Raw genomic sequence first — 18,513 nt, 5'->3', positions numbered from 1 at the left:
ACACACACACACACACACACACACACACACACACACGCACACACACACACACAAACACACAATTCATTACCTTTTAACGCTACCAAGGAGTTGGGGGTTTGCTTCAGTGCTGGTGAAGGCTACTGATCCAAGGAATCGGATCAACCCTCTTTTTCCTCAGACCAAACCTGATTATCTCCTAATTCTGAGGTGCTGTAGAACCTCTACGAGTTTAGTGTTTCTCAATAATAATAATAATAATAATAATAATAATAATAATAATAATAATAATAATAATAATAATAATAATAATATTATTATTATTATTATTATTTTTATAATTATTATTATAATTATTATTATTCTATAATTATTATGAACAGCAGCAATAACATTAACAAAAACACAACAATGATAATGTGTCGTGTGAATATTATGCAGAGAATCAGTAGCTAGGAGACAGGAAGAGCCAGGTTAGGATGGAAAAAAAATTATGTCTTGGAAGACGTATAAATCTGTAGTGGAAGGAACGTAGAGTAGGAGTCGTCCTAGGAAAGGTTGGAGGGAGGGGGTAAAGGAGGTTTTGTGTGCGAGGGGTTTGGACATACAGCAAGCGTGTATGAGCGTGTTAGATAGGAGTGGAAGCAAGTGGTTTTTATTACTTGGCTTCCTGTTGAAGTGTGAGCAAAGTAACATATATGAAGGAATTCAGTGGTGACGTGTACTTAGCTCTGTGAAGACCTGTTTGCGCGCTCTCTACGAATTGAAGCAAGATGCCCCCCATCGAGCAACTTTACCAACAGCTTAAGGAAGAATTGAGGATGGCGAAGATGGGGATTCGGCGACTGACCGAGGAAAACAAGAAGATTCGTAGTAGTCCTCCTGTTTTGAGTCCTCAGGTCAAGAAAGGAAACTGGTCAGTGGCTGGACAGCAGGGAACGAAGTTGACGATCAAGAAGACGAATGGAAAGGTAGAAACGATGAAGAAGAAAGAGACTGCTGTGGAAACTGTTGTGGAAACATCTAATACATTCTCAGTGCTACCCGACGAATGTGAGTCGACTACTGGGAACGTCACGACGAACGACACCAAGGAAGGTAAGAATATTGTTGTTGTTGGGGATAACCAAGTTAGGCATATGGATAGGGCGTTCTGCTTGAAGGACAGGAGTAGGAGACACAGGGTTTGCTTTCCCGGGGCTGGGATGGAGGATATTGTTAGCCGTCTGGATGACATCATGAGAGGTAATGGGAGCAATCCTATTATCTGTCTCAGTGCTGGAGGCAACGATGTTGGCAGATGTAGGAGTGAAGACCTGATTAGCAGGTATAGGTCAGCAATAGAAATAATTAGGAGGAAGGGTGGGAACCCTGTCATGTGTGGTATTTTGCCAAGGAGAGGAGTTGGAAATGAATGGTTGTCCAGGGCAATTGGTGTCAATTGCTGGCTGGACAAATACTGTAAGGAAAATGCAGTAACATTCATTGACAACTGGGACCTCTTCTATGGCAGAAATGACATGTATGCCAGGGATGGGGTTCACTTATCTAGGTCTGGGGTGGGAGCACTGGCAACTGCAGTGGAGGGAGCTGTTAGGACTTTAAACTAGGAATAGTTAGTGGTATGGGTTTTGGCAGGAAAACAGTGAAGTCCCAGTGTAGTAATGAGTTCTAGGGGAACTAGTAATAAGCAGAACGAGGTAGATATTGAAAAGCCAGTGACACTGGGTGATAAGGACAGTAATAGGTTTAGTAGAAAAACAGAAATAAGCAGGAAGGGTAAAGAGAAAGGAGAGTCTTTCAATGTTTATTATGCTAATAGCCGAAGTGCTAGGAATAAGATGGACGAGTTGAGATTAGTTGCTAGTGCAGGTAACATTGATGCATTTGCCTTAACTGAGACGTGGTTTAATTCAAAAAGTCGGGAAATGCCTGCGGAATGTCACATTCAGGGTTTTAAATTGTTCCAAGTAGATAGAAGTATCTGGAAGGGGGGTGGGGTGGCATTGTATGTCCGAGATCGCTTGAACTGTTGCATAAAAACGGGTGTTAAGTCTGAAGTAACACATACAGAGTCTGTTTGGATAGAATTTTCAGAGGGGCATGAAAAATTGATTTTAGGAGTGATATACCGTCTCCCAAACTTAGATAGGGACCAAGGGAGACTACTATGGGAGGAAATTGTTAAGGCCACAAGGCACGATAATGTAGTAATTCTAGGAGACTTTAACTTTAGTCATATTGATTGGAATTTCTTGACTGGGAATTTAGAATCATACGACTTCTTAGAAGTAGTTCAGGATTGCTTTTTGAAGCAGTTTGTGACAGAACCTACAAGGGGAAATAACCTGCTTGACTTAGTTCTGGCAAACAATGAATCCCTTGTTAATAATTTAGAAATTTCAGAGGAACTGGGTGCTAGCGACTACAAATCAATTACATTTAGCATTGAATGGAAGTACAATAGTAGCGATAACTCAGTAACAGTCCCAGATTTTCGCTTAGCAGATTACGATGGGCTTAGAGAACACTTATCATCTGTTGACTGGGGTAACGATGAGAGCTATCAATATGACAGTTTTCTGAACACTATACATGCTGCTCAAAGAACGTTTATCCCGTATAAAGAAATTAGATCAAATAGAAATGCCCCAAAATGGATGAATAATAGGCTCAAATATCTACTAGGACATAAGAAAGGAATTTATAGACGTATCAAAAGAGGTGAGGGTCATCTTATGAATCAGTATATTGACATTAAGAGGGACATTAAAAAGGGGATAAGAAAAGCTAAAAGGGACTATGAAATTAGAGTTGCTAGGGATTCTAAAACTAACCCAAAAAGTTTTTTCCAGGTCTATAGAACAAAAATTAGAGATAAGATAGGTCCTCTTAAAAATAACTATGGGCATCTTACTGACAAAGAGAATGAAATGTGCTCGATTTTAAATAATTATTTTCTCTTGGTTTTTACACAGGAAGACACTAACAATATTCCAGAAATTAATTTTTATAGTGGGCTAGAAGAAGATAAATTATGTAACATCACAGTCACTAGTGAAATGGTTGTGAAGCAGATAGACAGACTGAAGCAAAATAAGTCACCGGGTCCTGATGAGGTTTTTTCAAGGGTTCTAAAGGAATGCAAAATGGAACTCTGTGAATCATTAACTAATATTTTTAGTTTATCTCTTCAAACAGGTGTAGTGTCTGATATGTGGAAGATGGCTAATGTAATTCCTATTTTTAAAACAGGGGACAAGTCGTTACCGTCAAATTACCGCCCAATAAGCCTGACCTCAATTGTAGGCAAATTACTAGAGTCAATTATAGCTGAGATTATAAGAAGCCATCTCGATAAGCATAGCTTGATTAATGATACTCAGCATGGATTCACAAGAGGCCGGTCTTGTCTAACTAATTTATTAACTTTCTTCAGTAAAGCTTTTGAGGCTGTTGACCACGATAAAGAGTTTGATATTATTTACTTAGATTTTAGTAAGGCTTTTGATAGAGTTCCGCACCAAAGACTGTTAAAGAAAGTGGCAGCTCATGGCATTGGGGGAAAAGTGCTCTCGTGGATCGAGTCATGGCTCACAGACAGGAAGCAGAGAGTGTCCATAAATGGGGTTAAATCCGAGTGGGGATCTGTAACAAGTGGCGTTCCACAGGGATCAGTCTTGGGCCCGTTGTTGTTTATAATATATATCAATGACCTTGATGAGGGAATTACTAGTGATATGAGCAAATTCGCCGATGACACAAAGATAGGTAGGATAATTGATTCAAACGTAGACGTTAGGGAACTTCAGGAGGATTTAAACAAACTATATTCTTGGTCAGAAAAGTGGCAGATGCAGTTCAATGTAGATAAATGCAAGGTTCTGAAGCTCGGGAGTGTCCATAACCATAGCACTTATAAGTTAAATGATATAGAACTTAGCCATACAGATTACGAAAAGGACTTGGGGGTTATGGTGAGCAGCAACCTCAAACCAAGACAGTAATGCCTAAGCGTACGTAATAAGGCAAATAGATTACTGGGATTTATATCAAGAAGTGTAAGCAACAGAAGTCCAGAGGTCATACTGCAGCTTTATACATCATTAGTAAGGCCTCACCTAGATTATGCAGCTCAGTTCTGGTCTCCATATTACAGAATGGACATAAATTCGTTAGAAAACATTCAGCGTAGGATGACTAAAATAATACATAGCATTAGAAATCTTCCTTATGAAGAAAGATTGAAGACTCTTAAGTTACATTCACTTGTTAGACGAAGAATGAGGGGAGACCTGATCGAAGTGTATAAGTGGAAGATAGGTATTAATAAAGGGGATATTAATAAGGTTTTGAGGATCTCTCCAAGAGAGAACCCGTAGTAATGGATTTAAATTAGATAAGTTTAGATTTAGAAAGGACATAGGAAAGTATTGGTTTGGAAATAGGGTAGTTGATGAGTGGAACAGTCTACCTAGTTGGGTTATTGAGGCTAGGTTATTGGGTAGTTTCAAATTTAGGTTGGATAAGTACATGAGTGGGAGGGGTTGGATTTGAGTGGGACTTACACATCAGAGCTTATTTCATGGGTGGAATTGAAAATTGAGTTGGGCAAATGTTTTGTTAGTGGGATGAATTGTAAAGGACCTGCCTAGTATGGGCCAGCAGGCCTCCTGCAGTGTTCCTCCTTTCTTATGTTCTTATGTTCTTATGAAAGGTGGAAATATTTGCAGTTATGTACTGTAGTATCGGAACCCCTCTGGCAAGACAGTGATGGAATGAGTAATGATGAAAGTGTTTCCTCTTTTTAGGGCCGTCCTACCTTATAGGGAGACGGCCGGTGTGCTAAATAATAATAATAATAATAATAATAATAATAATAATAATAATAATAATAATAATAATAATAATAATAATAATAATAATAATCATCATCATCATCACTTTTACATTTTCCTACAGTCGAGCCTACGGTCCACGTACCCAATCAGTTGGTTGGCACGCCGCTGGGCTCTGACCTCCTCCTCTCTTGCAGAGTGGAGGCCTACCCTAAGCCTATCACTTTCTGGAAGAAGAACAACGACTTCATGATCCTTGACGGGTAAGTTGTTGACCTTGAGGAGGAACTTAAACCAGGTGGTGAGTGGGAACTAAAACCAGGTGGTGAGTGGGAACTAAAACCAGGTGGTAAGTGGGAACTAAAACCAGGTGGTGAGTGGGAACTAAAATCTGGTGGTGAGTGGTTACTTACACCAGGTGGTGAGTGGAAACTAAAACCAGGTGGTGAGTGGAAATTAAAATCTGGTGGTGAGTGGGAACTAAAACCACGTGGTGAATGGGAACTAAATTCTGGTGGTGTGGGGGAACTTAAACCAGGTGGTGAGTGGGAACTAAAACCAAGTGGTGAGTGGGAACTAAAACCTGGTGGTGAGTAGGAACTTAAACTAGGTGGTGAGTGGGAACTAAAACCAGGTAGTGAGTGGAAACTTAAATTAGGTGGTGAGTGGAAACTTAAACCAGGTGGTAAGTGGGAACTAAAACCAAGTGGTGAGTGGAAACTAAAATCTGGTGGTAAGTGGGAACTAAAACCCGGTGGTGAGTGGGAACTTAAATCTGGTGGTGAGTGGGAACTTAAATCAGGTGGTGAGTGGAAACTTAAACCAGGTTGTGAGTGGGAACTAAAACCAGGTGGTGAGTGGGAACTAAAATCTGGTGGTGAGTGGGAACTTAAACCATTTGGTGAGTGGGAACTAAAACCAGGTGGTGAGTGGGAACTTCAACAAGGTGGTGAGTGGGAACTTCAACCAGGTGGTGAGTGGGAATTTAAACCAGGTGTTTAGTGGAAACTAAAACCAGGTGGTTATTGGGAACTAAAAGAACTAAAACCAGGTGGTGAGTGGGAACTTAAACCAGGTGGTGAGTGGGAACTTCAACCAGGTGGTGAGTGGGAACTAAAACCAGGTGGTGAGTGGGAACTAAAACCAGGTGGTGAGTGGGAACTTAAATCAGGTGGTGAGTGGGAACATAAACCAGGTGGTGAGTGGGAGCTAAAACCAGGTGGTGAGTGGGAACTTAAATCAGATAGCGAGTGGGAACTAAACCAGGTGGTGAGTGGGAACTGAATCAGGTGGTCAGTGGGAAATGAACAAGGTGGTGAGTGGTAACTGAACCAGATGGTGAGTGGTAACTAAACCAGGTGGTGAGTGGGAGCTGAACCAGGTGGTGAGTGGTAACTGAACCAGGTGGTGAGTGGTAACTGAACCAGGTGGTGAGTGGTAGCTAAACCAGGTGGTGAGTGGTAACTGAACCAGGTGGTGAGTGGTAACTGAACCAGGTGGTGAGTGGGAACTGAACCAGGTGGTGAGTGGGAACTATACCAGATGGTGAATGGTAACTAAGCCAGGTGGAGTCTAATCCGGAGAGTGTTCCCAGGGTTAACACCCCTCTCATTCAGGTCCCTGTCCAGGCCTCTTGACCGATCAAGGACTAGTCAACCAGGCTGTTACTACTGGCTGCACGCAGTCTAAGCTCAGTTCTTTACAAATAACCTTAGACTGCGTCAGTTTCTTAGAACTGACCTTAGAAATATATCCAGCATCATCTTGAAGACAACAAGTCTTTCGGTAATCCCTTTATTTATGTGGGAGGCTGCTCAATTGTCTTGGGTTCTTACACTTACTGTGTTGTCTCACAGTGTACACGCCACTGTGCTTCACTGGGGACGTCATGCACTGTTTGCCAAGCCTTGGGTTTCGGAGGTAGTGATGTCTGTGTGCAAATTTGCGACAAATTCCTCTACGATTTTCCAGTTGTAAATTATGTTTCACGCCTTCGTTCCAAGGAACACAGGTCAAGCGACTTCAGTGTTCCCAGTAATTTACATGTTTGATTGAACTTGTACGTCTAGTGAAGGTTCTCTGTACATTCTCTAGATCTGCAGTTTTGCCTGCATTAAAAGGGACTGTTAGTGTACAACAGTATTCCAGCTTAAAAGAGAACAAGTGACTTAAAAAGGATCATCACTACCTTCGCATCCTTTGTTTTGAAGGTTCTCATTATCCATCCTATCATTATTTACTATATTCCTTGTAGTTATGATAATGACATTGCTGAGTTTAACGTTTGTTTTTCTCTGCGGTCAGTAGTAACAGCCTAGTTGATCAGACCCTGATCCACCACGAGGCCTGGTCTCAGACCGGGATGCGGAGCTGTTGACCCCCGAAAACCTCTCCACGTATACTCCACTCCACGTATACTGAGTGGTTAAAATTAATTATATACTCTGCTACAGCTTTTTCTAAAAATTTCCACAACAGAGTAAATAAAAAATATGATTGAATATGTTTTCTACAGCTGACGAGAAGACATTGATAATATCAGTTTGGAGAGTTGTTGTGTCTTCAATGGCTGTCAGTCTATTGCAGATTCTTGTATCGTCTGTAAAGAATAATATGGTGCTATGATTTACGACTTTCTGTCAGATATGAGGGTGAGGAAAATTATGGGAGAAAGTACTGTGCCTTGGAGAACACAACTTTTCACCGTAACAGCCTCTGACTTACCTCTGCTTACCTTCTTTGGATTCTGTTTGTTAGAAATTTGAAAATAAAACTTTACACTTTTCAAGTTATTCATTTTACACTTATTTTAAACGCATTTACATCATAGTTGCACTAGCTGAAGGGTTTTGCAAAGTCTGTATTTGTTGAATCCACATTTTGTCTTCCACTGTATTCAAGGCCATGTAGCAGTGGTCCGGTAGTTGAAGAGGCAGAAGCAACCCGCTCTAAACCCATGTTGCACTGAGTTATGCAACTGAGTCAAATTGGTTAACAATCTTACTTCTTAAAAACACTTTCAAATATTTTTACTTGAGGCGTTAGTGTTATCAGACTATATTTGTTGTTTCTGCTTTACTGTCACCTTTGTAAAGTGGAGCTATACCCGTTGTTAGTGACTGTGGGGCGATCACCGTGTGGAAAAAGACAATATGTACAGTTTAGGACATTAAAGGAAGCGTTTCGCTACTAGTGGCTCCTTCAGTTCTTAGGACTGAAGAAGCTACTTGTGGCGAAACGTTTTATCTAACGTCAAAAAGTTTATATAAGAGTTTTTTTTTCCATATCTTGTCGAGATCACCATACAATTTCTCATAACTCCCATGTTTAGGCTCCCGCTCCATAGAACATTTATGGCACGTGATAAGGGTTTATTACAGTTCTTAAAAATACAGATCCATGAGTCTGTGCCTGCAGCAGAGTGCATGGTCATGTAGTCAGTGAGTTTTCAGAAGTGGGGTTCGGGTTATGTCAGAATTTTTGAAGATGTTGACATGGTTAGAGTCTGGTTCATCGAGAATTCGTTTGCATTGTCGAACTTTACTCAGATTAATGACTCGCTGAACATTGAGTTATATTGAAATTTAAGTAATTCACTTAGTTCTTGACCGTCATTACTGAAGGTTTAATGTTGTTTCAGCGAGGACCTGATACTGGATGTGGGTTTTGTCGTGGATTTGACATGCGAGAAGTATTTTGGATTTCTTTCCTTTTCATTAGCTGCTCTTAGCTTCCTTTGTCTCTCGTTGATTCTGTATGATCCATTCTGTTTGAGTTCAGTATTATTTCTTTAGCCAGTGCTTCCTTCTGCACTTCATAAGTCGAACATCTTTGAGAAGTTCTGTGATTGTTTGTCTTCACCTGTAAAGGGAACGTCTCTCTTTCTAGTTTACATCTTCCCTTCATTTTCATGAGTAGTATGTGTCTTAAGCATATTTTAGTGAGAGTTAATCTCTTCTAGATACTGGTTTCGTTCCAAGTTATTCAGAACATCTTGCCAACATGTTTCATTAAGGAAATGATTTGATCCCAGTTGGTCTTGTTGTTGAAGTTGAATTTGGTGAAAACTCCCTCGTGGCTGTTTACATTATGCTGGTCAGGATCTGTGTACATGCAAGTCGGAGCTTTGATTAAAGTTATGATCTGAATTCACTGTCTTCGACATCTTTGTATTTCGTACCAGATCATCATTATTGGTGACTATTAGGTATTTTATAGTCTTCTTGACTCCATTACTTGCCTGGTTAAGGTGAATTTATTACAGTTTCAATGGATCATTTGTGTGGATAAGTTCATCTGTGCTGCCTTTAAGGATTAGCTTTGCTATTACATTATTTACTATATTTTTCCATTTTAAATATCGTCAAATCACCAAGTAAAGTATTTGGGGTCGAGGTTAATTTTTTTTCCAGACCAGTAGTAAACATTCATTAATTGTTCCCTGATCTGTTGAGAAGTTGTATCTGCTGGATTATATAACGTCACCTTCACTAGGTTTTGGTTTTCAGTTTTTACCGTCAAAACTTTAATTACATAATTTGTGGTGCTTAGCAACTCTGTCCAAATAAGCTACTCTTTGACATACTGGACAACCCCCCATCCCCATCCCCCTTCCCTTGTTGCCTGTTCTTTTGGCCACATCTAATTAAGGCGTTCCCGGGAATCCATATTTCATTTTTAAAGCGGTTTTTTGTGTGGGTCTCTGTGAAAGCCACAAACATTGCGTTTTATTCCACAAGTCCACTAATAAATAATATTCTGTTGTTGGTGAACAGTTTGAGGACCTATATATATATATATATATATATATATATATATATATATATATATATATATATATATATATATATATATATATATATATATATATATATATATATATATATGCATAAACTAAAACTAATGAATTGTGTTGCCTTTTTCGTTGATTTTTTTTTTATGACACTAATATCCCTTGAACTGATATGTAAATTTACTGAGATATTAGAGAGACTTAGTCTCGAGGCACTAGAGATACCTCTCAACTTGTGGCTGTTGTTCACCTGACTCCGGGTTGGCGGGCGAGGTTAAGGTTTAATACTGACCCACACTTCACTACTCTTCTCACTCTGCTTCAATACTTTATGCGATATCATAATCCAAGAAACAATTTCTTTTCAATATACTGTACTGGAATTTTTGTATACACTGACTTGTAACCAGGCTACTTAATTTCTTGTGGCTGGGTGGTCTAGAGCGCCACTTGGGGAGCTACGCCACTGCCCAGACGTGGTTTCGAATCCAGTTGACTGTGATTTTTCTCTGTTTACACTGCATAATTAAAAGTCTGTTTGACCACTGGGCCTCCTGAGGAAAAGATGGTTTCCATTTCCATTTAGTTCAGGCTCATTCGATGAAAGGTATCAGTAGCTCTTCCACGCTATTTTTCTCCCTATGTGGAAAAGCTAGAGCTTTACCATCCTAGATGTGGGAATCGTTACAAGTGAGGGACGGACGAAGTGTTTTAAAGTAAGCTTTAGACAGTTAGGTCACACTAGGAATATATGTGTAAATATCATGAAATATAGCCCTTGTCTTACCATTGTAGATCTCCATATGACAACAGTATCAGGACTAGAGGTTTGAATCCCAGACACTCACCATCCCCTGGTTGCCGGCTACGTATCCCCATGTAGAAATATAAGGCCCATGATTAATCCAGAAGTAATTGTGGTGTCCTTTAATTCAATAGTATAGACTCAGTAGCTCATCCAGCCTCTGTAGGAATCCCTTTACAGACGCTGGATGATTGAATCCCTACATCCATATACCATGAGGTGCCCATGATGATCTTCGCAGCATAAGTAGGCTCTGCATATAGCAGTCCCCATGTTAGTTAGAATTACCTTTACCCGTGTTAGAAATTGCGTAATTATGATATGCTGAATGGATAAGTTAGGGAACCTGGATAATATAGGGATCGATGTCGACAAGCCAAGTCTGAGTGAGGAGACCGAGACATACGTCGACAGTGTCGAGTACCAGGACAGACAGTACTGGGTCAGGTTACCATGGAAGTTAAATAAACCACATTTACCCACTAATTATCGCATGGCTTTCTGCCATATGAAAGCTCAGTTTCATGAGCTAGGGAAGAGCCCAGAGCTCCTGAGGGTGTATGACACGATCATACGGGAGCAGCTTCATTGAGGGAGTAATCAATGATAAGTCAACACTGAGTTAAGGATTCTGAATCCACTCCTTTACGAGTCATGTAGAGTTGTAGCTTTAATGATTGCTTGTCTTAATGCTTGTCATGAGACAAGTATTACTCTTAATGCCTGCCTGATGACAGGACATTTCCTGACTGAGAAGCTGAGCAATGTCTTAGTTTGGCCCGAACCCTGATACCTACAAAGCTAAAATCTCGAAAGCTTTCCCGAGAATGGGATTATAAGAGGTTGACAGGGATTATACTATCTTCCTGTTCCCAGAAAATCCCTATTATCCAAGAGATTCCCGTTAAAACCAGTCGTTACCTGTCAGTGTTGTTTTTCTGTTATTTCTTGGCCCTTGCTACTTGAAGACATAATGAGCACTTATTTGATGAAATTATCAAGTCTTCTTAAAGATGTCTTGAATAAGATTTTCAGTGTAAATGACCTTCAAGAGATCGTGACCACAAAGCATGATTTATGAGGAGACAGATAAGGAAATGACTAACATCACATTCCACTCAGAAGCTGCAATACGAATTCAGCCACGTTAAAGGCAGCCATAAATTGTATTATCTTGACGTTGGCATTCCTGGTAGTAATAATAATATGCTTGGGCTGGTATGGCATACCAACGAAGACGCCTTAAACCGCGAGGAAATGAACTTCAAACCCAGCAGTGACCTCATTAAGCGTTGTTACTGTGTAAGGTGTCCCGATGCTTGATCCACTGCGACTGGTTACCCCCGGTCACCATAAAGGGTGGAATACTAAACCAGGTGTGAAGACAGAAGTTATCCAGGAGTGGAGACGAGAATTACCCAGGAGGCGTGGAGACTGCAACAAGAGCGAGAAGAGATTTACCCAGGAGGCTTGGAGACTGCAACAAGAGCGAGAAGAAAGCTCTTCCATAAAAATGTGTCGAGCTTGGAGCGACATTACCGTACAGTTTAAACTATTCCACTAAATAATGTTTCTCAGGCAGGTAGGTCTGAGACACATCCATGGTATGGCACGATGCCATATCAGTGACAATGTTTGTCATCCTCGAGTCTGTTACCCGCCCCCAAGGCTAGAGTAGCGCCCTTGATGCCCAAGACAGTTCAGCAACTAGAAGTAACGGCACTTGATGTGGATACTAAATTAGCAGTTTATTTCCATAAGGTACTGAGCCACTTCAGCCTACCTGAAAGTGACAATGAGGCAGTTCTTCAGTGGTTAAGGAATGATAAGAGTATGCTAGTTGATGTGCAAAATCGTGTGGCTGAGATTAGGAAGATATTTCATTATCTCTTCTGATATGTTATCTCGTCGGGTTCCCTTCAATTAATACCTAGCTAAAGAGTTATGGTTCCATGGGCCCAGCTTGTCGTCAAATGAAGGTGACAAGTCACAAAAAAATCATGACATAAACAGTTTTCTTGGCGTCCCTAAGTTAGCTACTGATGGGACTAGGAACTCTTCGATGGAGATGCTCCTGAGAGTGACATCTCTTGTCTTCAAGTTCCCGAAGATAAAAAAGGTGAAGTATGAGTTCTCTGAACCTCTGACACTGGGTAGTTCAAGAGCAAAGGGAAGTCTTCTCAGCTGACTATGAATATCTAGAAACTGGAAACAAGTTCTCAAAGAAACCGCACTTAATCCAGGCTCTAGACTCTGAACTCTGAGAACATTATAAGATGCAGTGGAAGAATTCAAATTTCCTTTCTATCATAACATACTGTACATCTTTTAGTGATACCTAAGGATCATTGGTTGACTAAGATAATTGTTGATTAGGCCATGACACTGTCATATCCGAGTACTACTGGATACCGCAAGGAAGATTGTGCATAAACACTCGAAATACTGTGTTACCTGCCGCTATGTAGACGGGCGACCCTGCCGGTATCCTGGGCCGCCACCATACCCTGCCGGCAGGGTGCGGCATGTTGCCCTATTTGAGGTGACAGTGGTTGAATATACTGGGCCTAATATTCTGACTAAAACACAAGACAGTGTCCCCATAATAGTTTATGAGTGTCTGTTGACCTGCACTACTACTGAAGTAGTACACTTAGAGATTGCCATTGATATGACTACTGAAATCCTCGTTAATTTTTTTCAGATTTGCAGCCATTAGGTCATGTCTAAGGCTGCAGATTTCAGACAGCGATCCGAACTTTATCAATGGTGCAGCTTATCTCCAACAGATATTAGAACAAGCAGAGGTCCAACAGATGTTGCATCAGTGACACTGTTCCGGAAGCAAATAGCTCCCTTACTTCCCTTGCAAGAATTTTATGACAGGGTTATCAGCGTCGTGAAGCGATGCCTGACAACACTTTACATCGTAAATGTATCGATTTAGAAGAGTTCAGGATAGTGGTGACTGAAGTTAAGAAGAGAATTATCCGACATCTGACATAAATCAGTGATGACCAAGACAACATAGAAGTGTTGAATCCATCTCATTTAAATCTGCAGACGTCGGCTTTAGCCAGTACTTCCTATAAGAGATGATGGTGTCTTGGAAGATCCTACCTACCCTGAATCTTACCAAGATCTTAATGGTGTCACTGAAGACTTGGAGAATGGTCTGGAATAAAGACTAGCTTACAATATTTAGAGAACGTTTCTATGGGGCCGAGTGATAAAACGTTTCTACAACTCGATAACATAGTGATAACTGATGATAAAGATTCAAGATTCTGATGGCACCTAGGGAAGGTACTGGCCACACACCCAAATGTGGATGGTACGGGCAACACAGCTGAATTCTCAAGTAAAGGGGTTGTTCACACCCTGACTACCTGGAGGGAAGACAGACATCCCAATCCGGGGGAACTACAGGATGTCTCTCAACCCTATTACTATAGACTATAGACAGACTAGTCCCTCAAGAATTCTACGGTCCTGTTAAGGAAACCATGACCCCTCAGGAGCCTCTAGCGACAGACTTACAAGACAGATGTCAGGCAGCAGTGGTGGCTACAGACATTATTAAGGAGATCATGGACAGTGATTAAGTTTGACCAGGTCAAACAGCTTTCCCTCCCGTCCCCAAGTGTGGAAAAACTAGCGATTTTCTGTCCAAGACGTGGGAATGGTCACAAGTGAGGGGGGGGGAGGGAGTGTTTCGGAAGAGGAGAAAGTCCTCAGGGTCTCCACAACACAACCTACAATCCTGTCAGACACTGCAACTTCTTGGGATCTTAATACTTGGGAACTCTTCGTTTGCCTAACCCTTGGGCACAACCTACTTCCACATTGAACAAATGTGACACCACCTACGACTGCTGCACCTCTCCTGCCTACGGTATATAAGCTACTTCTCTGCACATATGCTGTATTCTATTTAAGATTGATGGACTGACCACATCGACTCAAGGTTGAGGGACTGATTACCTCAGTCTCCTCCTGTTCTTCACCATTCTCCTTTATATGGACTGATGAAACCACTGTGTGGCGAAACGTTTCCTCAATAAAGTTACCCAAGAGTTGCACATGTGTCTAATTTATCAACGTGTCGGTTCTCTGAACCATTGATCTACTCAACTAACCAATTTTCTTGGAGCAGCTGTGTTACCAAGCCTCTAACTTAAACCTTAATTATAAGGTATTATTAAGGTAGCACCTAGCCTAAAATTATAGCATAGACAGTTGAGTTAGACTAGGAATATAGGCATAAATAGCATAGGGTACAGCCATTGCCTCACCATTTTAAACCTCCAACAATGTCAAGTCTAGAGTTCTAAATCCCAGGTACTCAGGGCAGTCATTCAGCATCCTTTGGCAGCTGGCCTTATTATCGCCACGTAGAAGGCTAACAATATATCTGAAATTAGTGTCCATAAATACTATAGTATAGACTTAGTGGTTCAAGTAATTAGGTGTTTTAAGAATCCTCGTCCAGATCTTGGATGAGAAAATCCCTACATCATGTACCATCAGGTACCTATGTTGATTACATGATAAGACATTCACTCAATTTCCAGTAAGTCAGAATTACTGTACCCGTGTCAGAAATTCTGTAATTATGGAAAACGCTCAAGTTTTGCTGATTTTGTTTACAGGTCAGCAGTAAGTCTGGCACCTGTAGCAGGTCAGCAGTAAGTCTGGCACCTGTAGCAGGTCAGCAGTATGTCTGGCACCTGTAGCAGGTCAGCAGTATGTCTGGCACCTGTAGCAGGTCAGCAGTATGTCTGGCACCTGTAGCAGGTCAACAGTAAGTCTGGCACCTGTAAGCAGGTCAGCAGTAAGTCTGGCACCTATAAGCAGGTCAGCAGTAAGTCTGGCACCTGTAAGCAGGTCAGCAGTAAGTCTGGCACCTGTAAGCAGGTCAACAGTAAGTCTGGCACCTGTAAGCAGATCAGCAGTAAGTCTGGCACCTGTAAGCAGGTCAGCAGTAAGTCTGGCACCTGTAAGCAGGACAGCAGTAAGTCTGGCACCTGTAAGCAGGTCAGCAGTAAGTCTGGCACCTGTAAGCAGGTCAAATCAATGCATATAAGTTTACATTAGTCTACACTGGTGGAGAGAGAAGTAAGCCAGGTGGTGGGTACTAAATTAGGTGGTGGGGGGTAACAAGTCCACATCTCAAAGGGGAGACTAAGCCAGCTGAAGGAAATTAAACCAGGCGTTGAGGGAAATTAAAGCAGGTGTTGAGGGAAACTAAACCAGGCATTGAGCGAAACTAAACCAGGCACTGAGGGGAGCTAAACTAGGCATTGAGGGGAGCTAAACCAGGCGTTGAGGGACAACGAAAAAAAAGTATTGATGGGGGACATTAAAGGATATTGAGGGGAGAAATAAACCAAGTGTTGAGGGGGGATTAAACCAGGTGCTGAACGTGATATTAGTCTTGTGCTGAGGGGAAACTAAACTCGGTATTATCGGGTAACTAAACCAGAAGATAATTCTAAACCAGGCGTTAAAGGGAGACTAAACCAAGGACTGAGAGGGTGAATTAAACCAGATATCCAGGTGGAGAAAACCAGGTACTGAGGGCAAGTAATTGAGGAGATACTAAACCAGGTGTTGAAAGAGAACAAAACCAGGAATCGAGGATAAATTAAATCAAGTTTTGGAAGAAAGCTTTACTAAATGTTGAGGGTAAACTAAACCAGACGTTGAGGGTAAACTAAACCAGACGTTGAGGGTAAACTAAACCAGACGTTGAGGGTAAACTAAACCAGACGTTGAAGGTAAACTAAACCAGACGTTGAGGGTAAACTAAACCAGACGTTGAGGGTAAACTAAACCAGACGTTGAGGGTAAACTAAACCAGACGTTGAGGGTAAACTAAACCAGACGTTGAGGGTAAACTAAACCAGACGTTGAGGGTAAACTAAACCAGATGTTGAGGGTAAACTAAACCAGACGTTGAAGGTAAACTAAACCAGACGTTGAGGGTAAACTAAACCAGGCATTGAGGAGTAAACTAAACAAGATGTTGAGGAGTAAATAAACCAGATGTTGGGGAGTAAACTAAACCAGATGTTGGGGAGTAAACTAAACCAGATGTTGAAGAGTAAACTGAACCAGATGTTGAGGGTAAACTAAACAAGATGTTGAAGCTACATTTAACTAGACCTTCACAGGAAACTAAATTAATCTTCTAAGGAGAAAAGGTAAACCAAGCCCGAGGTAATGGGGGAAATTAAACCAAGTGTTAAGACTGAAATAAACCAGGTTATATGGGAGAATTGAAGTAGGTGTCGAGCAAGAACTAAACCAGGAATTGAAAATAAGCTAAACCAGACGGAGGAGGAGGAGGAGGTGGTGGTGGAGAAAGGGAGGAGGAGAAGGATAAGGAGGAGGAGGAGGAGGAGGAGGAGGAGGAGGAGGAGGTGGTGGAGGAGAAAGGGAGGAGGAGGAGGATAAGGAGGAGGAGGAGGAGGAGGTGGTGGTGGAGAAAGGGAGGAGGAGGAGGATAAGGAGGAGGAGGAGGAGGAGGAGGAGGAGGAGGAGTAGGAGAAGGAGAAGAAAAGGAAGGAAGAGAAGGATAAGGAGGATGATGATCAGGTGATGTAGAGGAGGAAAAGAAAGAGGAGGAGGAGGAGATGAGAGGGGAGAAGAGGGGGTCAGGGAAGGCCATATAAGTGGCCGAGGTCGAGCAGACTTTAATCTTTTACCAGAGGACATTTCCAGGAGTTTACGTGACCAGGGTCACCTGCCTCGGCACTCTGGCATTGTTATCGTGTGATTAATTTAAGCTTAGCAAAAGTTAGCCTTTCTGTGCCCTGCCTTTGATGCCCAGTAAGTCTCGAGGATTTATACGTTTGTTTACTGCCTCTGGTTGCAGCCCCTGGGATATTCTTTCCAGTTTGTTTCAGACAAAGTTAATTGTAGTTCGGTGTGGGTTTCGTAATTATCGTTGTTCTATCGTCTGTCAAGTTGACTCACTGGAACGATGATGAAGACATCTGGTTGAATGTATCTCCTTGTGAATTTCTGCAGTGAGGATTGTTTTATTCTTCATAGTGAGTTCCTTCACTTGACGGATGTATCATATACTTCTTTCACTTGACGGAGGCTTCATAGAAAGATCCTTCGGATGAAGGATGTATCTTCTACTTCCGTCACTTGGTGGAGGCTTCACATAGCTTTCCATCACTTAAAGGAGGCTTCATATAGCTTTCCATCACTTAAAGGAGGCTTCATATAGCTTTCCATCACTTGACGGAGGCTTCATATAAGGTCCTTTACTTGACGGAGGCTTCATATAGCTTTCCATTACTTGACGGAGGCTTCATATAGCTTTCCATCACTTGACGGAGGCTTCATATAGCTTTCCATCACTTAAAGGAGGCTTCATATAGCTTTCCATTACTTGACGAAGGCTTCATATAAGGTCCTTCACTTGGCGGAGGCTTCATATAGCTTTCCATCACTTGACGGAGGCTTCATATAGCTTTCCATCACTTGACGGAGGCTTCATACAGCTTTCTATCACTTGACGGAGGCTTCATATAAAGTCCTTCACTTGACGGAGACTTCATATAGCTTTCTATCACTTGACGGAGGCTTCATATAAAGTCCTTCACTTGACGGAGGTTTCATATAATTTTCCATCACTTGACGGAGGCTTCATATAGCTTTCCATCACTTGACGGAGGCTTCATATAGCTTTCCATCACTTGACGGAGGCTTCATATAGCTTTCTATCACTTGACGGAGGCTTTATATAAAGTCCTTCACTTGACGGAGGCTTCATATAGTTTTCCATCACTTGACGGAGGCTTCATATAGCTTTCCATCACTTGACGGAGGCTTCATATAGTTTTCCATCACTTGACGGAGGCTTCATATAGCTTTCCATCACTTGACGGAGGCTTCATATAGCTTTCCATCACTTGACGGAGGCTTCATATAGCTTTCCTTCACTTGACGCAGGCCTCGTATAGAGTTCCTTCACTTATAGGATTCTTAATACAGAGTTCCTTCACTTGAGCGATGTTTTATGTAGGATCCCAAGTGTGGGAAAAACTCTTTTATTCAGCGGTCAAGTTGTATTTTGTCAG

At 41.5% G+C, this 18,513-nt stretch overlaps 1 protein-coding gene across 1 annotated transcript in view; it reads left to right on the top strand.

Annotated features, from left to right (window-relative positions):
- The window catches only part of LOC128698411 (lachesin-like), a 258,942-nt gene that overhangs the window by 230,678 nt on the left and 9,751 nt on the right, over window positions 1–18,513 (top strand). Inside the window, exon 7 of the mRNA XM_070085033.1 lies at window positions 4,942–5,080. Coding sequence (XP_069941134.1) covers window positions 4,942–5,080 — 139 coding nt within the window. The remainder of the gene's footprint in view (window positions 1–4,941; window positions 5,081–18,513) is intronic.

The sequence above is a fragment of the Cherax quadricarinatus genome, chromosome 14, assembly GCF_038502225.1.
Source record: "Cherax quadricarinatus isolate ZL_2023a chromosome 14, ASM3850222v1, whole genome shotgun sequence".
Classification (NCBI taxonomy): Eukaryota; Metazoa; Arthropoda; class Malacostraca; order Decapoda; family Parastacidae; genus Cherax; species Cherax quadricarinatus.
The sequence above is the reverse complement of the archived record's forward strand: the minus strand, read 5'-3'. Positions and strand labels throughout refer to the sequence as shown.